The 19,763-nt window shown below is 35.8% G+C and overlaps 1 protein-coding gene and 1 pseudogene across 2 annotated transcripts in view; one reads left to right on the forward strand and one right to left on the reverse strand.

The window, feature by feature from the left end:
• Nucleotides 1-19,763, reverse strand: part of RSRC1 (arginine and serine rich coiled-coil 1) — a 342,233-nt gene that overhangs the window by 161,467 nt on the left and 161,003 nt on the right. For both annotated transcript variants that reach the window (XM_070406915.1, XM_070406914.1), the window contains exon 5: nucleotides 8,605-8,641. In XM_070406915.1, coding sequence (XP_070263016.1) covers nucleotides 8,605-8,641 — 37 coding nt within the window. The remainder of the gene's footprint in view (nucleotides 1-8,604; nucleotides 8,642-19,763) is intronic.
• LOC139004796 (U2 spliceosomal RNA) lies at nucleotides 18,462-18,637 on the forward strand (annotated as a pseudogene).

The raw sequence follows: 19,763 nt of genomic DNA on the forward strand, positions 1-19,763 counted from the left end.
GAAACAGAGAAGTTGTGTGTATTGCTGGAGGTCACCCAGTAAAATCACATTATCTTAACCCCTCGTACTGTGCTTTGTATACATATGTTAAAGTTACATATAGATACTATGATTCGGTGGCAAATGGTAATGAGTATGGCCAAAGATACCACTGTGGCAAAGGCATTCTCCCTCTTAACTCCTATTGCTTTGCCTGGAGAAATAGAAAGCAACCATGTTACCTCAGCTGTTAGATCTTTGCCTGCAGTTACGGTTGTTAGATCTAAAAAAGCCATGAAATAAATATCTTGTGCTTGTGGGATTCCCTGCAATGAAGCAGCACCTACATTGTCCTGAACTATAATACAAAAAATATAAGAATAAAATATTCAATTACTCTGGTGGTTTAAAGGTTTGACTTTCAGACTCCTGAGTCATGGGGTGGGGTGGGGTTATTTAATGCTCTTCTTTGGTTTTACTTTATAAAACTTTAACAAGCACCTGTGCATAAAAGTCAGAAAAAAATTTTTATCTAGATTAAACAAGAATCTGAGATTAGCAGTGTCATGAAAATTGCCTGACATTGTATTTGTGGTATGTGTTTTTTTAAGCTAACTGGCCACCATTTGCTTCTGACATCACTATGTCTTAAAAATGCAACAAACAGACCTTTCTTTGGAAGAGAGGAAATGGAGGGAAGTAGAAAAAGGGCCCAAATTCATGCTGTTTGGATGACTGGGTCATATACTTGTAACTGATCAAAATGTGTAAGACAAATGGACCACTGACAATCACACTACAGTCTCTCGTGAGAGCTGGTCCCAGATTGAGAACCTGTAAACTGCCTAAGAAAACATGACAGCAATATGACACTGACATTTAATCCACATTAAAGGTATTTTAATTGGCACACATTCATAGGACACACTTGTTTGTTAAAAGAAAATAGAGAAAGATTTATGGAACTGATTTTCTAGTAAAAAGAAACACTTCATGCTGTTTTATCTCATATCACAGCTTGAGAAAAACATCTCTTTTAATACGCACATTTACCCTCAACCTCAAATATATATTGACTTAGGAGAGAAAAAATAATTAAAATGTTGGGAGGAGCTAGATCTATTCTGTTGAAGTCCTTAAACAGTATATGAGGTAATAAACATTTTTTCATCAGTGTTTAATAAATATATGGAAGATACGAGTAATGTCAGTGTATTTTGAGAAAATTATATTCTCAAACTCATTTGGACAAATGTAAAAAACATTTTTTTCTGAATATAGTGGGGACATATTTAAATGTCACATATTTCTTTACATTTACAATAAAACATGCATTTAAAAATACAACAGATGAAAGACAAGTGACTTTAGAATAGGGTTTATAACCTTTGTTTGCATTTTATAGCTCATGTTCTGTTAAGCAAATTCTCAAAAGTATGACAATAGTATTTTTACTTTGACTATACTTGTGTAAATAAAATTATTAGTCTGTAACTGAAATGCAGCACTTTTATTTGCAAGTTCTATGCAAAATAACCTAAAACAAAGAGGAAAGTGCTTTTATTAAATCCTGTATGTAGTGTTATTGATGAGTATGTAATATCAATGGGACTGCCTACATTTCTGGCAAGCAGCAACTATATCTACAAACCACTGATGGGCTAAACAAGCTATTAATGACAGTTGCTTTTCAACACTTAAAATGGTCAGACTGTGTTGTCTGACCACAAGGACAAGTGGGTCTTCACTCACAAATGTTATACAATATATGAGACCTCTGTGGGGAGAAAAAAAACCCACAGGTATGGCTCCAGAGTTCTTCTGTTATTCAACTATTAATAGAAAGCAAATCCCACTTAAAGTTGTAAATACTTGTAATCCTTTTTACTAAGGGGTTTATTATCACTTATTTAATTTTATACCTAAGGCTGAATGAGTTATTATTAGTCCTAGTGTCCAGCTTCATCCCATAAATATACAACTTAACATTTGGAACCAAAATACAGAAAATAATTGCCCTGTTACTCTTACAGAATAAGGCAATGAACTTTTTGCCCCTATATAAACCTGTGGAGTGTCTGTCTCTCTGGGTTTCTGAATACTCAACCAATCATTTATAGGTTGCAGAATCATATTTAATGAGTATATGAGAGAAACATCTATATTCTTCATTAGAAGCAGAAGGCTGTTCATTAGACACGTATCGTTTAAGTCAATGCCCTTCAATGTACTTTTCTTCCTGGTAGTCGCTGGACCAGCATCATTAGTCTCACATGAAAGTTTGCTAAATGCAGAATCTCAAGGCCCATTCCAGACCCAGAGAATCAAAACCAGTGTTTAAACAATATCCTCAGGCGACTCATATGCATGTTGAAGACAAATACCTAGATCACGTTGTCCCCCTAACCCCAACCCATATCCAATTATTTGACTTTTCAGAAAAGAGAATGAGGGAAGCTTTAGAAACCTCATACTGATCAGCACAAGTCATCTCATCCCCTGCCAAAGGGGGCATGGCACAGCGGTTCTTTTAAGCCAGAAACAACCCCAAAAAAGTATTCTGACCTAAAAGTGACTTTTTTTATATAGCTCAACCTAATAGGGTTAATCTCTGGAAACACAAACAAAATGACTCCTAGGAAAACAAAGTACTACAACACTAAATGCCAAAATAGTAAACATTGGTTTCAAATTGGTGTTACCACAGCACCAGCTAGAAGGAAGAAGTTTGAAAGTGAGTGGGATCAGAAATGGTAGCCTCAGGAAGCATTAATTCTGGGAGGAAATCAGACAAATAAAATACATGCTAATAAAAAGAAAGAAGAAACAAACAGCTAAAGAAAAAAACAAGACATGCCATCCCTTTGTCTCTGCCTCTGCTACCATCCTCGATTAAAGAAACTGCCCTTCCTCTACCTGAAGAAGAAGGCACCCTTGACCTAGAAACCCCATCTGAAAAATGTCTATGATTTTAAAAAGGAAGGAAGGCAGGGAGGGATGGATGGAGGGAAGGGAAATAAAGAAGGATTGAAAGAGAAGAGAAGAGAAGAGAAGAGAAGAGAAGAGAGAGAGAGAGAGAGAGAGAGAGAGAGAGAGAGAGAGAGAAGAGAGAGAGAGAGAGAGAATGAATCATCCCCATATAAAGTCACTGTAAAAAGTAATCAAAAAATGCAAATCAAAAATTTCAATAGATAAAATTCTCTCCCCAAAACCAACCATAAAGGAAAAAACTCATTTGGATGAATAACAAGAAGAAAACCTAGAATCAGCTATTCAAAAAGTAAAAACAAATTATAAGGTGTTCAAGGAAATACAAATTTGAATGAAAATAAAAATAAAATTAGGAAAACGACTGAGAGAATGAAAACAAAGTAAAATAGTAAAAGGAGTAAGAGAGAAAGGCACTGAAATAGAAGATGAGTAAAGAAAGACTTTAGATACCAGGTGTGCCGGTTAATAACGGTGGATTTTGCAATCAAAGAAAACACGATAATTTCAAGAGAAACATCAAAAATGCTTTATTCAAAGTAATGTCCATCGCTAGCTACACATTTCACCCATCTTTCAGGTAATTTGTGGATACCGTCCCAATAGAACTTTTCTTGTTTTGAGGCAAACCATTCAGAAAACAAATTTTCCACTTCTTCGTATGTTTTGAAGTGCTGCTCAAAAAGTGCCATTGATCAGAACAAGTGGTAATCTGAAGGAGCAAGGTCTGGTGAATACAGTGGGTGGGTTAATACTTCCCAGGCAAGATCTTTTAATCCAACGGTTCTCAACCTGTGGGTCGAGACCCCTTTGGGGGTCAAACGACCCTTTCACAGGGGTCGCCTAAATACATCCTACATATCAGATATTTACATTACGATTCATAACAGTAGCAAAATTACAGTTATGAAGTAGCAACGAAAATAATTTTATGGTTGGGGGTCACCACAACATGAGGAACTGTATTAAAAGGTCGCGGCAATAGGAAGGTTGAGAACCACTGTTTTAACTGGTTTTGATGTGTGTGATGGTGCATCATCGTGAAGCAAAATTACTTTGCCATGTCTTCTGGCCCATTCTGGTCATTTCATGATGAAAGCATGATTCAAATTGATTATTTGTTGTCGGTAGCGATCAGTATTAACGGTTTCACCTGGTTTTAGAAGCTCATAATACACCACACCTTTCTGATCCCACCAGACACAGAGCCTTGCCTTCTTTCTGAAGCAATCTGGCCTTGCAGTCGATGTTGATAGTTGACCTGGGTCAACCCATGATTTTGTGGGTTTGGGATTCTCAAAATAAATCCACTTTTCATTGCCAGTCACAATTCGTTGCAAAAAGACTTTCTTTCGTGCTGTTGAAGCAACATTTTACTGATGACTTTTCGGTTTTCCATGTCTTTTGTTCAGTTGATGTGGCACCCATTTTCCTTCCTTTAAAATCTTTCCCATTGCTTGTAAATGATCGGAAATGGTTTGCTGAGCAACGTTTAATCTTTCTGCAAGTTGTTTTTGAGTTTGACAGGCATCATCCAATAATGCTTGTAATTGTTGGTCTTCAAACTTTTTCGGTTGACCTGGACGTTCTTTGTCTTTCACAGCAAAATCATCACTTTTAAAGCGTTTAAACCAGCGTTCACAAGTATCTTGAAATGGAGCATGTTCACCATAAGCTTCCCGAAGTATATGATAACTTTTTCTTCAAAACAAAATAATGAATTAAAACTTCCAGCAAATGCTCTTTTTTTGGCACGAAATTCGACATTTTTAAGTGTAAAAATATCTATGATGTTAACACCTTCAGCAAATTTGACATATTAAGTTTTGAAGCTTGCTGTCAATACAACAAAATAGCATATATATCAAATCACATACATATCAACATACGTGTAACTCAATCTACTGAAAAAAATCTGCATTATTAACTGGTACACTTAGTATATATACAATTATACTAGAGGCCCAGTGCACGAGTTTCGTGCCCTCAGGGCGTGGGGGTCCCTCAGCCTGGCCTGAGCCCTCTCACAGTCCAGGAGCCCTCAGGCGATGTCTGACTGCCACAGGAGGCGGGAGAGGCTCCAAACACCACCACTGAGCTCGCCAGCCATGAGCCCAGCTTCTGGCTGAGCGGCACTCCCCGTGGGAGCGCACTGACCACCAGGGGGCAGCTCCTGCATTGAGCATCTGCCCTCTGGTGATCAGTGTGCATCATAGTGACGGGTCATTCCACCGTTCAGTTGATTTGCATATTAGCCTTTTATTATATAACTACATCATAAGCTACATCACCCTTATGAGTGTGAGTGTGTGTGTGTGTGTGTGTGTGTGTGTGTGTGTAACTAGAGTCCTGAAGAAGAAAACAAAAGGAATAGAACTAATATTTAACACTATAATCCATGAAAACTATTTCTGGGAATGAGAAAAATTAAGTCAACATATGAGAAAAAAACAGCAAAATTAGTCAAAAACAACCAACTTCAAGAATTACCCTAGTAAAAAAAAAGGACAATAAAAAATGGCAATGCCTCAAGCAAAAGAAAGTAATACATTCTCTACAAGGGTAAAAAAATAAGGCTGATACCAGAGATATCCGCAGAATATTTTTTCAGAAAGTCACAAAAGAGACTGTAAGCCAAGCATTTCATGTCTAGTCAACCTGTCATTCAAGTGACAAGACCACAGAAAAACAGCCTGGAATGTGCAAGATCTCAGGGAATACTGTACACAGGGGTCTTTTCTGAGGAATACATTAGTGGATGAGTTTTATACAAACAGGAAATAAGTGGGTAAGTATCAGCAAACGAACTGATGTCAATATTTAATAAATTTAATTTTAGAATTGATTCTAAAACAAGGTGACAGCATGGGTCAAAGAATAAAGGATATATGTATACGTATATTCTAACAACGTAGCAAGAATAAAAAGAGAAGAAATATGAGGAAAAGAAGTAAGGAAAAGTACAATAGAAGCATCAGCTATTAAAGGTAACAGATGGGAGTCAAGGATGCCATATAAAAGGTTAGGTATAAATAACGGAGATTAAAAGCATTATAACAGATATAAATACAAAGGTAGCCACTAGAACAAAAACTCAAACCTTCCAAACTTAATAATAATGATAACAATAATAATAACAACAACTTCAGAGATAATACTCCATAACATTCTATACATCTTCCATTAGCCATCATCATTTGTTCATTCAGAACTACCTTTCAAAGATGTTTTGAATAGCAAACAGTCTTGGAAAATAGAGATAAAATCTGCTGCTGAAGCAGAAGGCAGGGACAGGGAAGGAACATGAAAAGCCTAGAATATAGTGTAACAGCATGTAAGAAAGCACTTAAAAAAAAAATGTTGGGTATATCAAAAGGACTAAAAACCATCTTGAAAGTACACTCCCTAGAAAAAATCTGGGACAACTTGAGCATCAAAATAAATAAAGAAAATAATTAATAGTAACCTATTTAGTAAAATAAAAATCTGTAAGTCCTTGTTCACAATATATAGATGAATAAAGAAAGTTGGGTAGGCTCTCCTTACAGTAGACTGCTGCCTGCTAAATATGGGAGGAGCAGAAGAATTAGAAGAATTGGAAAATCGCCATTTTGCAATTATCAGGCAAGAATCATCAGTGGACAATGGGCACCAAGCTTCACAGGCTCTGTCTAGAACTTTAAACAGACCTAGGCTTTATGGGTAGTAGACAAGTTTGTGAAGAGAAAAATAACAAGGTACTGGGCAGTCTATTATAAGTATACTAGTGACCGGGCACACGAAATTGTGCAGCCCCACCCGACTGCGCATGCCCCCTTGACACCCTAATCGCTCCACCCAGAGCTTGAGCACGCCTGGCCCCATCCCCAACCCTTCCGGCCTTCTCTGGCCACTTCAAGCCCCGCCAAGCCCCGCCCTCAGTCTTGCAAGTCACCGCAGGCTGGTACCACCTTCTCTGGGCGCCTCCCCGCTTCCGCAGGGATGTTCTTCCTTATTATAAACCTTCAACTGATACTGAAACCTGATGTCTTAGATTAAAATTTTTTCCCCAATATATATATATTTTAAATATATTTTGATTTTTTATAGAGAGGAAGGGAGAGGGATAGAGAGTTAGAAACATCGATGAGAGAGAAACATCAATCAGCTGCCTCCTGCACACCCCCTACTGGGGATGCACCCGCAACCAAGGTACATGCCCTTGACTGGAATCAAACCCAGGACCCTTCAGTCCACAGGCCAATGCTCTATCCACTGAGCCAGACCAGTTAGGGCCCGAATATATTTTATTGATTTTTTTACAGAGAGGAAGGGAGAAGGATAGAGAGTTAGAAACATCGATGAGAGAGAAACATCGATCAGCTGCCTCCTGAACACCTCCTACTAGGTATGTGCCTGCAACCAAGGTACATGCCCTTGACCAGAATCGAACCTGGGACCTTTCAGTCTGCAGGCCGATGCTCTATCCACTGAGCCAAGGCAGATTAACATTTTTATTCTGATGTCTGCATATCCTAAATATATGTGCCACTATGAAGTAATTAACAAGAACTTGGGATATCATTTTTAATAATGAGAATAACAATTTTATTTATTTACTTCTAATCTGGACAAATATATAGTTCAAATTTTCTAACAAGGTTATTATATCATGCTTTAATAATTACCTGTAATTTCTATGATAATATTTCAAAAATCTGTTTCCTTAGTTTGTTTAGCTATTGAAAGGAAAACCAAAAATCCCTTACAACTCTCTACTATAACTCAAAATGAATCTGCCTCTTATTACTGTTTGTTTTTTTTAGAAGACCAAAAGCACATTAATCGTTAACAAAGCTACAATATGATATACGAATGAGGTCTTGCATTAAAAAAGTACTTAGATTGTATTTACAAAAGAATCTCTCATTAATTATTCAACATTTGGATTTGACCAGAAACCAGAGCATGACTTTGTAATGTTCTGTTTAAATGAAGTACTTAATGTTGTAATGAACAACACTCATTGTGGTAAACTCAATGAATTTTGGACCTGTTACAATACAACAGTTTTTCCAATTTTTTGATTAATGGACATATTTTAATGTAAAGTCAGTTTAAATTTCACTTATGCTTTAAAAATGTTTACTTAAACCAAAAATTTTGCATCTCAATTATTTTACATTCTAAGCTGAATGTAGTTTAAACCAATGCATTATTCATAAAGCAAAGACATTAGGAAAAACAAAGCTGTGCACCTTCTTTCAAAGCCGTTAAATTGCTAAAACATACTATATTTATGCATGCAATATTTGATTGTGTTTTTCTTAAAACACAAGCTTGTTTTTGTCAGATCAAGATATGCCAAAAATTCTACACCAATTTTTGTTTATAATTAAAGCAATCATCAATCCAAGGATTGTCATCCGTTTTATTTCATCTCTACATCAAAAAAAAAGTAATCTAAAAAAATTTAAATTCCCTTGAAATGACAAGATAAATGAAAATGTAAGTGCCTTCACATAATAGCAGTAAGCTGACCCTTTGGGAAATGGTTGACTTTCTCAATACAAGGTATTCAAAGCTCATTCAAAAGTGTTCATTTGGAATGCAGATATCAAAGATGATGCAAATGTTCAAGAGAAAATTAGAACTTACCAGATGTTCTAATCCAGCTTTGATGTTTCCAGATTCCCTAAAATAGAAGAATAAAAGTTCTAAATAGTTGCTAAACCGTTGTCTGCTATAATTTATATTTACTTCAAAACTATTTTATAAATCCTTAGAAGTTTTTCATATATCTTTACTAATGTTCATATAACACTATTTTCAATGACAAAACAATTTACATCAAAAGGAAACAGATAAGTAATTTATATCTACTAGTATTTCCACTAAATTGGTATTCCACTAACAAAAAGAGTGTTTCAGATTTTTCAAAGTTAACACACAACAAAAGAAGTATATTATTATTTTACTATTAATTTAATATTTATTTCACATTAGTTTTCTCTCATTAGTTTGTTTTCTCCAACTTTTATTATGAAAATGTTCAAACATACAGATTCTATCCACGATATAGATCCTAAATTGACATTTTACTATATTTGCTTTATCAAATATCCGTCCAGCAATGGTTGCATTTTTATTAAAGAATATGCTCCTAAATAATATGCTCATAATTTCATAGTTAAACAGTAAATTTTAACAAATTTTTGTTTATATTAATTTTATTAACTTAGTTCACACTACAAATCAGGATCTAAGACTACTGAAATATTAAAAAACAAAGTATCACCAAAAAAACCCATAAACATCAAATATCATATTTTCAGTATTTAATTTCTTGCTCTTCACTTAAACAGAACACTGCTGATGGAATTAAAAATAAAAATACCTGTACAAGTAGCAAACATAATTTAAATATACACTTGGTGAAATGTGGCAAATAGTTAAATTTTTTAATCCCGGTTTCAGAGTATACTAATTTATTAGTGACAAATGGTTTTTGGCTTTTCTCACCCTGATCAAGTAGTATTTTAATTCCATCATAAACACCAACCCTTATTTTTTAACAAGAAATTATATTTCTATCACATTGCAGAAAATATTCATGGAAATTCAACAACCAAAACAGTGTTGCATTCACGATGTTTAATCTTTTCCCCACACCTCTTCTTTCTCTGAAGGGTCCTTTATTTCTTTCCTCTTTATTTCTGATTTCCATTTCCTTTGCCTATATACTTCTCTGTTTCCTTTGTCTATCCTTCAATCTTTCCAAATTTCCCTTCAAACCCATGGCTTCCAACCTTTGCTCTCACTGCCCAGTCTGACATATTGGGAATAAATTTCAACATCTACTGATTAGCAAAGCACTTATCTTTAGCCATTCTCTCTCTACTTTCTGCTTCTGGCAATCTTAACCATACCTAACATTTAAAATGTAAGGATTTCTAAAACTCATTCTCTGGATGCCCTAATGATAAATGATAGGCATAAATTAAAAACAAGGTGTCAGAAAAGGCTAATAGCTACATAAATAATTATTTTTAACTTTATTATTACAAAATAATGCATTTAATGGATCTGGAAGGCAAACAGAACTTCAAATTTTTGCAAGGACATTCTCATATGATCATCTGAGTAATTTTAAATATAAACAAAAAGAATAATGTATATAGTGAAACATCTGACAGTGCAATATGTGTATGTGCACACAACAGTGAAATTGTCTTCCTCCTATCACCGACTCCCAATTCTCAATCACTATATTACCTTTGTCTTTCTAAAAAAATTCTATATGTATGTACATGTGTATTTCTTCCTTCACGTTTTTTTAAACTTTATTTTTTATAAAACCCAAACAGAAACATACTATAAGCACTGTTTTTGGTACCTTCACTTGGCAATCTATCTTGGAGTTTGCTCTATATAATACACACCTACATCATTTTTCCCCATGGCTACATTGTCACATAATGGTTCTTATTAGAAAATAATATTACAATATAAGAAAATGTTCAGATTCAAAGTACAAGTCCTTAATTAATTATCTGAAATCACTGGGGCTAGACATGCTTCATCAGAATAGTTGGGAGTTTAGAAAGGTAATAAGGTATATATACTATATGTCACGCAACGCTGACAGCATGACTCGAAGCAGCATCTCATCATCATACACATTAATTCTAAAAGAAACATGAATATTCCACAGAGTGGGATAAACAAAGGCTATTAAGTAGCTTCATTTCAGGGTAGGTTTCGATGTAAAGTGAGTTTACCACAAAATTAAGGAAAATCAATTCTCTGAGCTGTTTGCATTTTGGAATCAAGGACAAGAAACTATTCCTAAAAAAAAGAAAAGATTGGCTAGGCTATTGCTTTGCTATACTTCAAAGTGATTCTTTAAATTAAGTGATATTTAGGAAATATGCTTTTAGAATGGTATGCCTGAAAGAAAACTAGGCATCATCCTTGACACAAGCCTTTTCTTCACTACCAGTTGTAAACAAATGTACTCAATCACAGGGACTTGGCTATTCAACATCCTTAATTACCATATAGATTTAATCACTTTTATCTTCACAGGTACTACCTTATTTTAGGTCTTTTGTTTTCTCTCTGATGTTACTAAGAGAGAGTACTGGTCTCATCTTTTCTCTCCCAGATTACTACAAAACATCCTAATGGTTAAAAATGGGTCCTGCCTTGCACCACATAATTCATTCTTCATAATACAGCAAAATCTTTCTAAAATGTAAGCTTGATCATGTCAAACCCCTTCTTAAAATCAACAGTATCTTACTACACTCCTGTTTACTCATTCCCTCTGCTATATCTCCAAAGCTACATCACATGGAAAATGACAACAGCAGCATAACAGACTAGTAACCTGGCTTCACTCACTACTGTCTATTTTGTCAGATATACGTGTTGCTACTTCAGCTTTTTAAAATTTTCATTTGCATGAAATATCTTTTTCTATCCTTTAACTTTAAGTCTATGTGAATCTTTTGTTCTGAGTGGATCTTTTGTCAACAGCACATATATGGGTCTTGTTTTCCTATTCATTCAGCTACCCTATATCTTTTGATTGGAACATTTAGGCCATTTACATTTAAAGTGATTACTGATAGATACATATGTATTGCCATTTTATTTTTTTAACTATGTTCCTATTTTTCTTTCTTCTTCAAGAAGACCCTTTAACATTTCTTGTAGTACTGGTTTGGTAGCAATGAACTCATTAAGTTTTTTCTTGCCTGGAAAACTCTTTATTTCGCCAACAATTTTATTTTATTCTTTTCAAGACTTAAAGAACATTTATTTTTTTGGAAAGGTCGAGGGGGACTTTACACTAATCTGAAGCCAATAACTAGACAGGAAGATAAATAAAATACAAAGCCAGTATGTTGTGGCAAAATTCCAGAAAACACACTGAAAAAAATCTTTATAGTTTAAAACGGTTTTACTTTATACATAATTACAAATGTATATACAGCACATGGGTTTTACCCCTTATGTAATGGATAGCTTTGCTGTGTAAAGTAATCTGGGTTATAGGTCCTTCCTTTTCATCACTTTGAGTATTTCATGACAATTCCTTCTGGCTCAAAATGTTTCTGTTGAGAAATCAGCTGAAAATCTTATAGGAGCTCCATTGTAGGTAACTATCTTTCTTGTGCTGCTTTTAATATTGTCTCTTTGTCTTTAACTTTGCCATTTTAATTATGATGTATCTTTGTGTGGGCCTCTTTGGGTTCATCTTGTTTGGGAACTCTGTTTCCTGAACCTGTGTATATTTTTTCCTTCATCAGGTTAGGGAAGTTTTTGGTCATTATTTCTTCAAATAGGTTCTCTATTCCTTGCTCCCTCTCTTCTCCAGATGTGAATGTTGTTAAACTATCCTTAATCCTTTAAACTATCCTTATTCTTTTTAATTCTTCTTTTTTTGCTGCTCTTATTGGGTGTTTTTTCTACCTTGTCTTCTAAATCACGGATTTGATTCTCTGCTTCATCCAACCTACTTTTTAATTTTTTCCAGTTTATTCTTGATGTCAGAAATAGTATTCTTCATTTCCAACTGGTTCTTTTTCATGGTTCCTATGTCCCTTTTCATGCTGTTGTAGTTTTCACTAAGTTCCCTGAGCATCCTTATAACCATTACTTTGAACTCTATATCTGATAAATTTCTTGCCTCCATTTCATATACCTCTTTTTCTGGAGATTTCTCCTATTCTTTCATTTGGAGCATGTCTCCCCATTTTGGCTGCCTCTTTGTTTTTGTTTTTATGTATTAGGTGGTTCTCGTAGGATGACCTTATGAAGGAGGTGTCCTGTAGGACCAGTGGCAAAGTCCCCTTGATCACCTGTGCTGGGTGCACCAGGAATGTCCCTTGTGGGCATTATGTGGGCCCTCCTGTTGTAATTGAGTATTGATTGTTATTGGCTTCTTTGTGTTGAAGGTCGACACTCAGGCTGGCTGACTCTGAGGATCGACCCCGACACAGTGTATGAGCTGCTGTGCAGATGCTGACCACACTAAGTAGATTTTGCCTCAGCAGAGTCCGGTGCCTGATTAGATCTCCCTTTGGCGATGCCACTTGTGAAGCTAATTAAATCCTGCTATGATGTTGTCTGAAGCTGGCCATTGGGTGTGTTTGTTCTGGGGCCTCTTGGGAGGGACTCTGGTACAGGCCAATTTAGAAGCTGCCTGTGACTGGCCCTGAGCAACCTGTTTGGAGCCACAAGGTGAGCCCCAGTTTGTGGTTGTCTCTGTTGGGCCTGCCTGGATATGTGGGAAGGAAAAAGCTGTACACCAAGGCTGGCGTTTTCTAGCACCAAGGTAGGTCAGCAAAAGTCCCAAGAAACCCTGAGATCTGCCTCTCCCGTGTCTGCCAGCTAACTTAGGCTCAGTCACTGAAAGAGCCTCTGGCAGTACTTGAGTTACATGAGGTAGGTTCTCAGTAAGTCACCAGGTAGGGCTGAGTAGTGTTCACCAGGATGACACAGGTTCAAACTCGATGCCAGTGCTGGGCTGAGGCCACTCAGCAAATGTTCCAGGGTATACCAAGTCTAGCTGCTACCCACTGGGTGCTTGCACACCTTTGTGGTGGGGTAGGGTGTCAGGTAGTGGTCAGGATGAGACCAGCACAATTCATTAGGCCCTAATAGACCAAGATTTGGCCTTGTAAAAGGGAGAACTCTGTACTGGTAGGGCATGCATGGAAGAAAAGGCCCCCATCCTAGACCCATACAACTCAGTCTGTCCTAGTTTCTGCCCAGATCTCAGCAGGGCAGAGCCACCAGGAGTAGGGAGGGTGGGTCTGCCAGGAGCCCAAAGAGTGGGGCTAGCATATCTCCTGCAAGGGTAAGACACCAGTCAGTTTCACAGTAAAGTGGGGGGAATGGCCCTTGCCTCATAGCCACACAATTCAGTCATTGGCACTCCCTTAGAGTCTACCCAGACCTCTCTACAGCCCAGGCCAGGTACCTGACTCCTTAGTAGGGCGCAAGCTCTATAGGGTAAGGCAACAGGGTATCCAGAGGGTAGAGCTATTGCATTTCTCCAGGCTGATGCCATATGAAAGAGATTGTTCCACCCAAGAAAGATGGTGTAGGTAGTGTGAGAGAGAAACTCAACTCAGGAATCCTGGTGGCTGTCCTTTCAGCTGTCTCCCAAGAGCCAATAACCCCAGGCTCTCTTCATGTGACTATATTCCACTCCACCCTCTCTCCTCTGGAGCCCATGGTAAGTGGTTGCAAAAAAGGATTTTGTGCATGGCTCTTTAAAAGGGTGCCTGTGTCTCTAGCAGAATCCTCTCTCTCCCTGGTGTGCAGAATCTTGCTGATTTTCACAGCATCTTCATGGCTCTGTACTCTGGGCTGAGGGGCCTGGATGTAGTAGAGACCCCACATTTCTTAAAGGGAACTGTTGCAGCTGAGAATCTCAGCCACTGCCTGTGAGAGCAGGGCCAGCCTTTTTGGTGCCTTGCCCTTCCTACCAGTCTTGATGTGGCTTTTTCTATAAATCCTTGTGTATAAATTGTATTGTTTTTGATGGAGTAGGACACAATGGAAAAAGTAGCTGGGTATGGGGTGAAGGGTGGGGGGTCAATGGGGAAGAAATGGGAACATCTGTAATACTTTCAACAATAAAGATAAATGTTAAAAATGAAAAAATAGTTGACTGAGGCCAGGCTTTGGACTCTATAATTTTTAAATTAACCTGGAGGAGCATCAGCCAGAACCCAGACTTTTATTCCCCTCCTTAGATTAAAATTACTAGCCAAGGCAGCTAATGTTGTAAGAAGTGAAAGAGAAGTCTATAAAAAAAAAAATATTAAGATCTCTGAAGTGTGTAAACATGGGATTGGAAAAAATAACCAATGGAGCAACCTCATCCAGAGAAAATAGAAGACACTGAGCAAAAATATAATACTGATATAATAACATATTGAAAAGAAAGATTTTTAGAAATTAAATATAAATACAATAGTTTGAAAAAACTCACAGAATGGATTGAAAGCAAAATAGCTACAGACTGAGAATGAATTAGTGAGCTGGAACACTGGGTATAAGAACTCTCCCAGAAAGCATAAGAAAGGGATGAAAAAAATAGAACAAATAAGAGATAAAATTAAGAACAGAGTAGATGTGCAAACATCTATGCAATGGAAAACCTAGAAGGAAAGCAAAGACACTTTAGAAGAAAAAAACAAACACATTTGAAGAAATGACAAATATTTCCCAGATACAGAAATATTCAAACCTTACATTGAAAGGTTAAATAGAATAGTGAACAGGATAATTAAGGAAAAATACACAGCAAAGCATAATATAAGAGTAATGACACTATTATAGATCAAGATAAAAGTCTAAAAGCATCCAGAAAGAAAAAACATACCCCTCCATAAAGGAAGAATAACACTGACATCAGACTTCTCAATACTAATGCTGAACAAGAAAGTATTAACTTCTAAGAGAAAGTAAATGTTAAAGGAAAAGAGGCCAGGTTGTGTGTCTCAGCAGTTGAGCATTGACCTATGAACCAGAAGGTCATAGTTCGATTCCCGGTCAGGGCATATGCCCAGGTTAAAGGCTCCATCCCTAGTAGGAGGCGTGAAGGAGGCAGCGATCAATGATTCTCATCATTGATGTTTCTATCTCTCGCTTCCTCTCTCTTCCTCTCTGAACTCAATAAAAATAATTTTTTTAAGGAAAAGGACTGTGAGCATGAATTTATATACAGCTAAATAAACTATTATTTAAATTGATAGAAAACAAATTTCAGCGTAAAATTACCCACACAAAGACACTATTTGAACAAAATTCTGAAAAATATAATGCATTAAGATGAGAAATAAATTCAGGAAAAAGCAACAAGATAAATAATAAAGGGTGGCATAGAACATAGTAATTATTGTAATCTAAACAATCAATGATTAAAAAGAAAACTAAAGAAAATTCACCCATAATAATCTGGAGTTAAAATGCCAGAGAAGATCTTCAGATTGGGTAAAAAACAAAATTCAGCAATGTCTCATATACAAAAAATCCACAAAACAAAAAAAATTCAGAAAGGTTTCCAGACAAGAGATAGTAAAAGATATAACAAGATAAACAGGAACCAAAAGAAAGCTGGGGTGGTAATTTAATGATAAAGTATATTTAAGCCACTTCCCATCCCCCCCAAAATATTTTTTGAGATATAAAAAGGAGGACATTCTAGTAAAAGATACAATACATTAAGAAATTTTCATTTATATCCAGCAGGTTTGCATATTCATAAAGCTTAGATAACTATCAGTTTGGGACACCAAATTTTCAACAAGTTCTCCAAGAAAATCAGTTTTCTTTAGTTTTACTTTGGGCAGAAACACAGAAAGGGTGGCCATCTCAAAACAACACAGAAAAAGAAAAGCATCATGAGTACATAAATATTATTCAAGACAGCATAATATATAATCCTGGTTCTAGAAGCAGAAGACCCACACTCAAATTTAAGCCCTGACAAAATAGTTGCAAGAACTTGGGTAATAAGCCAACTTCTCCAAAGCCCAGATTATTCTTCTATAATGTGTGGATTCTGTAAAACCTGCCTTACCTAACACATTAAGGTTACAGTGAAAAAAGCAGCAAGATAATGTACATGAAGGTACACCACAAATGGCAATGTGCTTTAGAAAGATGTCATTACAATAGATATATAAATATAGAAGTCTTAACAGTGGTTCCAAAGGTCTTAATACATTTTTAAAAATAGAGAGGCAAGATCCAAGACATTGACAGAGGGATCTTGCAACAAATGGTCCTCTTTAAAGGCCTGTCCTCTTTAGTGGTCTGTCTCTTGGGTTGTCCCTGTCATGACTTCATCAATATTTGTGCAACTCCTTTTGCCCTGTGCTGAAAGCAGACTTAATTCAATTATAGGTCTCAAAACTGATAAAATGGTCCTGAAGTGGAAAATGGGAAGAGATTATTGGCAAATGAATAAAGATTTGTATCGAACTAACACACAGGAGTACAGCAGGTCTTTTTTTTAATCATTCCCTGTCTTAAATCTTCTGGGAACCATGAGTTTCCCTTCCTCTCATGCAGCACATCGATTTCTGAATTAGACTGCAATATTAAATAATTAATATACTTGCCATGATTGATGTTTTGCATTAGTTGAATATTAGGTTATCAATCAAAATCCACTTGGTTTAATGTAATAATATTGAAAAAGTGTCATGGGCTGTTCATCCAATTTGTAGTTGAGGCAGCACAGATAGTAATGTTGGCATAACACAAGGCTCTAAAGCAGGAAATGCAGGAGCTCAACATATATGAGGCAGACATTTTGAAACTGACAGAGGTTGTCCTAAATAAACCTTGTGGCACCTGTCTCCTTCAATATTAGATCTCCTTCCAGCAGGGAGACACGATGCATCAATCATATCAGAGGAGGCCAAGAAAAAAAAATAAAATAAAGATACTAATTTACCTTTGTGGCAAACAGATTTCATTATTTTGCCAAAGGAAGCATGCTGTAAATCCAGAAACTTGCTATGATAAAGCTTATATCCTCTTAATAAATAAAAACATAAAATAATAGTATAATATATTTTAGATATAGTCTTACTAGGAAGGATTCAACTTTTTTAAAAAGATGTTAGCAATATTATACTAAAATGATCACTCGGGTTTTAAATGGTCCAAGGGAACCAGGTCAGGGAGCCACAGTCAATAATGGCATTTATTTTGAAAACAACAACAACAAAATCCAACCCTATTCCTTCTGATGATGGCATTCTTCTTTACTCTCAATAAATGCATTTTGCATTCACACTTGTCAAAATATTAGCTTAGAAAAAAAATTTTAGTTACTTGCTTCTCCCAGTAAAAGTACATGATTGTTCTCATCATTCCCTATTATATCAATCCAAAATATAATATAGATTTACTTATAAAAGTACTATTTTAAAACAAATTAAATAAACAAAAGACATCCAAAAGAAAAGTAACTTTTTTTGGGATTGGGAGTAGAAAAGTAACAAAATAAATATAAACCAAAGCCATTTCATAGAGCTGGCCAAAAATCCAGTTGTGTTAAGTTATGAAATACTCAGAAACCATAATGCAAGCAACTAACTGCTATTGCATCAAAATATCATTTCATGGACCAAGTCTTTAAGAAATAAAAACTTAAATATATTTGTAATTAGTAATGTATGTGTATTATCCCATATACAATTTGCACAGACAGTAATTATAAAAAAGAGAAACTCCTACAACAGTACACAATTTCACAGATTTTTTGTCATAAACAAAGCATATCACTCAGTTTTAAAAGATTACTATGCTGCAGTTTTTTACAGCTATAGAGATAACATCACAATTAATTTTATATCCTCTTTCATAAAGCAAAAATCTACGTTTTGTTTTTGATTTGTTTTTTACATAATGGCAGTCAATGTTTTTAAAAGCTTGAGTTATAAGGTTCCTATATCTCCCATCTCAAATAATAATTAATCGCTTCTCTGTCTTTTGGCTAAGATCAAGTGTAGTATCAAATAATAATTGATACATTTTACATGTATGAGATCTTTTTTTATTAAGAATAAAATGTTATGCCCTAACTAGTTTGGCTCAGTGGATAGAGCGTCAGCCTGCGGACTGAAGGGTCCCAGGTTCGATTCTGGTCAAGGGCACATGCCTGTGTTGCGGGCTTGATCCCCAGTAGGGGATGTGCAGGAAGCAGCCAATCAGTGATTCTCTCTCATCATTGATGCTTCTATCTCTCTTTCCCTCTGCCTTGCTCTCTGAAATCAATAAAGATATATATTTTTAAAAATGTTTAAAAAAAAGAATAAAATGTGCCCTAACCGGTTTGGCTCAGTGGACAGAGCGTCGGCCTGCAGACTGAAGGGTCTCAGGTTCGATTCGGGCCAAGGTCATGTACCTTGGTTGTAGGCACATCCCCAGTAGGGGGTGTGCAGGAGGCAGCTGATCGATGTTTCTCTCACATCGATGTTTCAAACTATCCCTCTCCCTTCCTCTCTGTAAAAAAATCAATAAAAATATATTTTAAAAAAGAATAAAATGTTATTAATGTAAGATTTCTGTAATATAAAAACCTAGGTTCAAATTGCAACTCTACTACTTACTAAATAACTTTGTCAAGTTATATATCTTCTCTAATTTTTTCATTCTTAAATTCAAGTCAGAGATTGAAAAAATCAGCACATATATACATAAGTCACTCAATAAATACTAGTGCAATGTGACAGGCTAATACTGGACCAATTGACCATATTCAATTTCCAAAATAAAGAAATCTCTTTATAGATGTTAGCTTTTGTAACCACGTTTCAACTGTAATACTTATAAACGAAAGTCAGTCTACTTTTCAAATAAAATACATATAAAGAGCTTGGCCCAATGCTAACATCCAATAAAAATATCCTGACATAAGCACATTCTCATATTCCGATCTCTGAAAGGAGGCAGAATAATAAAGTATGTTGAAAAAAGAAGAAAAAACAGTATCTAAATTTCCTATTTTTTACATTTTAACCCCAATAAGAAAAATACACAGTATTAACTCTAAGTTCCAAAAAGATATTCGTGGAATTCCCAGTTGTAATGTACCTGGTTTGGTTAGAATACTCAGTATTTTTCTCCTGATTGGAGAATATCTTGCAAATTAGTGGCTCTCAATATATATTCTTATGTTACCCTGGTTCATAATATAGTGTTTAGATGTTTGTATTATTTTATGAGTAGTTTTTTATCTAACTGATTACTATTTACAACACTGCTGGTTTAGGCCC

The sequence above is a fragment of the Myotis yumanensis genome, unplaced genomic scaffold, assembly GCF_028538775.1.
Source record: "Myotis yumanensis isolate MYYU_CA2020_CCGP unplaced genomic scaffold, mMyoYum1.0.hap1 SCAF_2, whole genome shotgun sequence".
NCBI lineage: Eukaryota > Metazoa > Chordata > Mammalia > Chiroptera > Vespertilionidae > Myotis > Myotis yumanensis.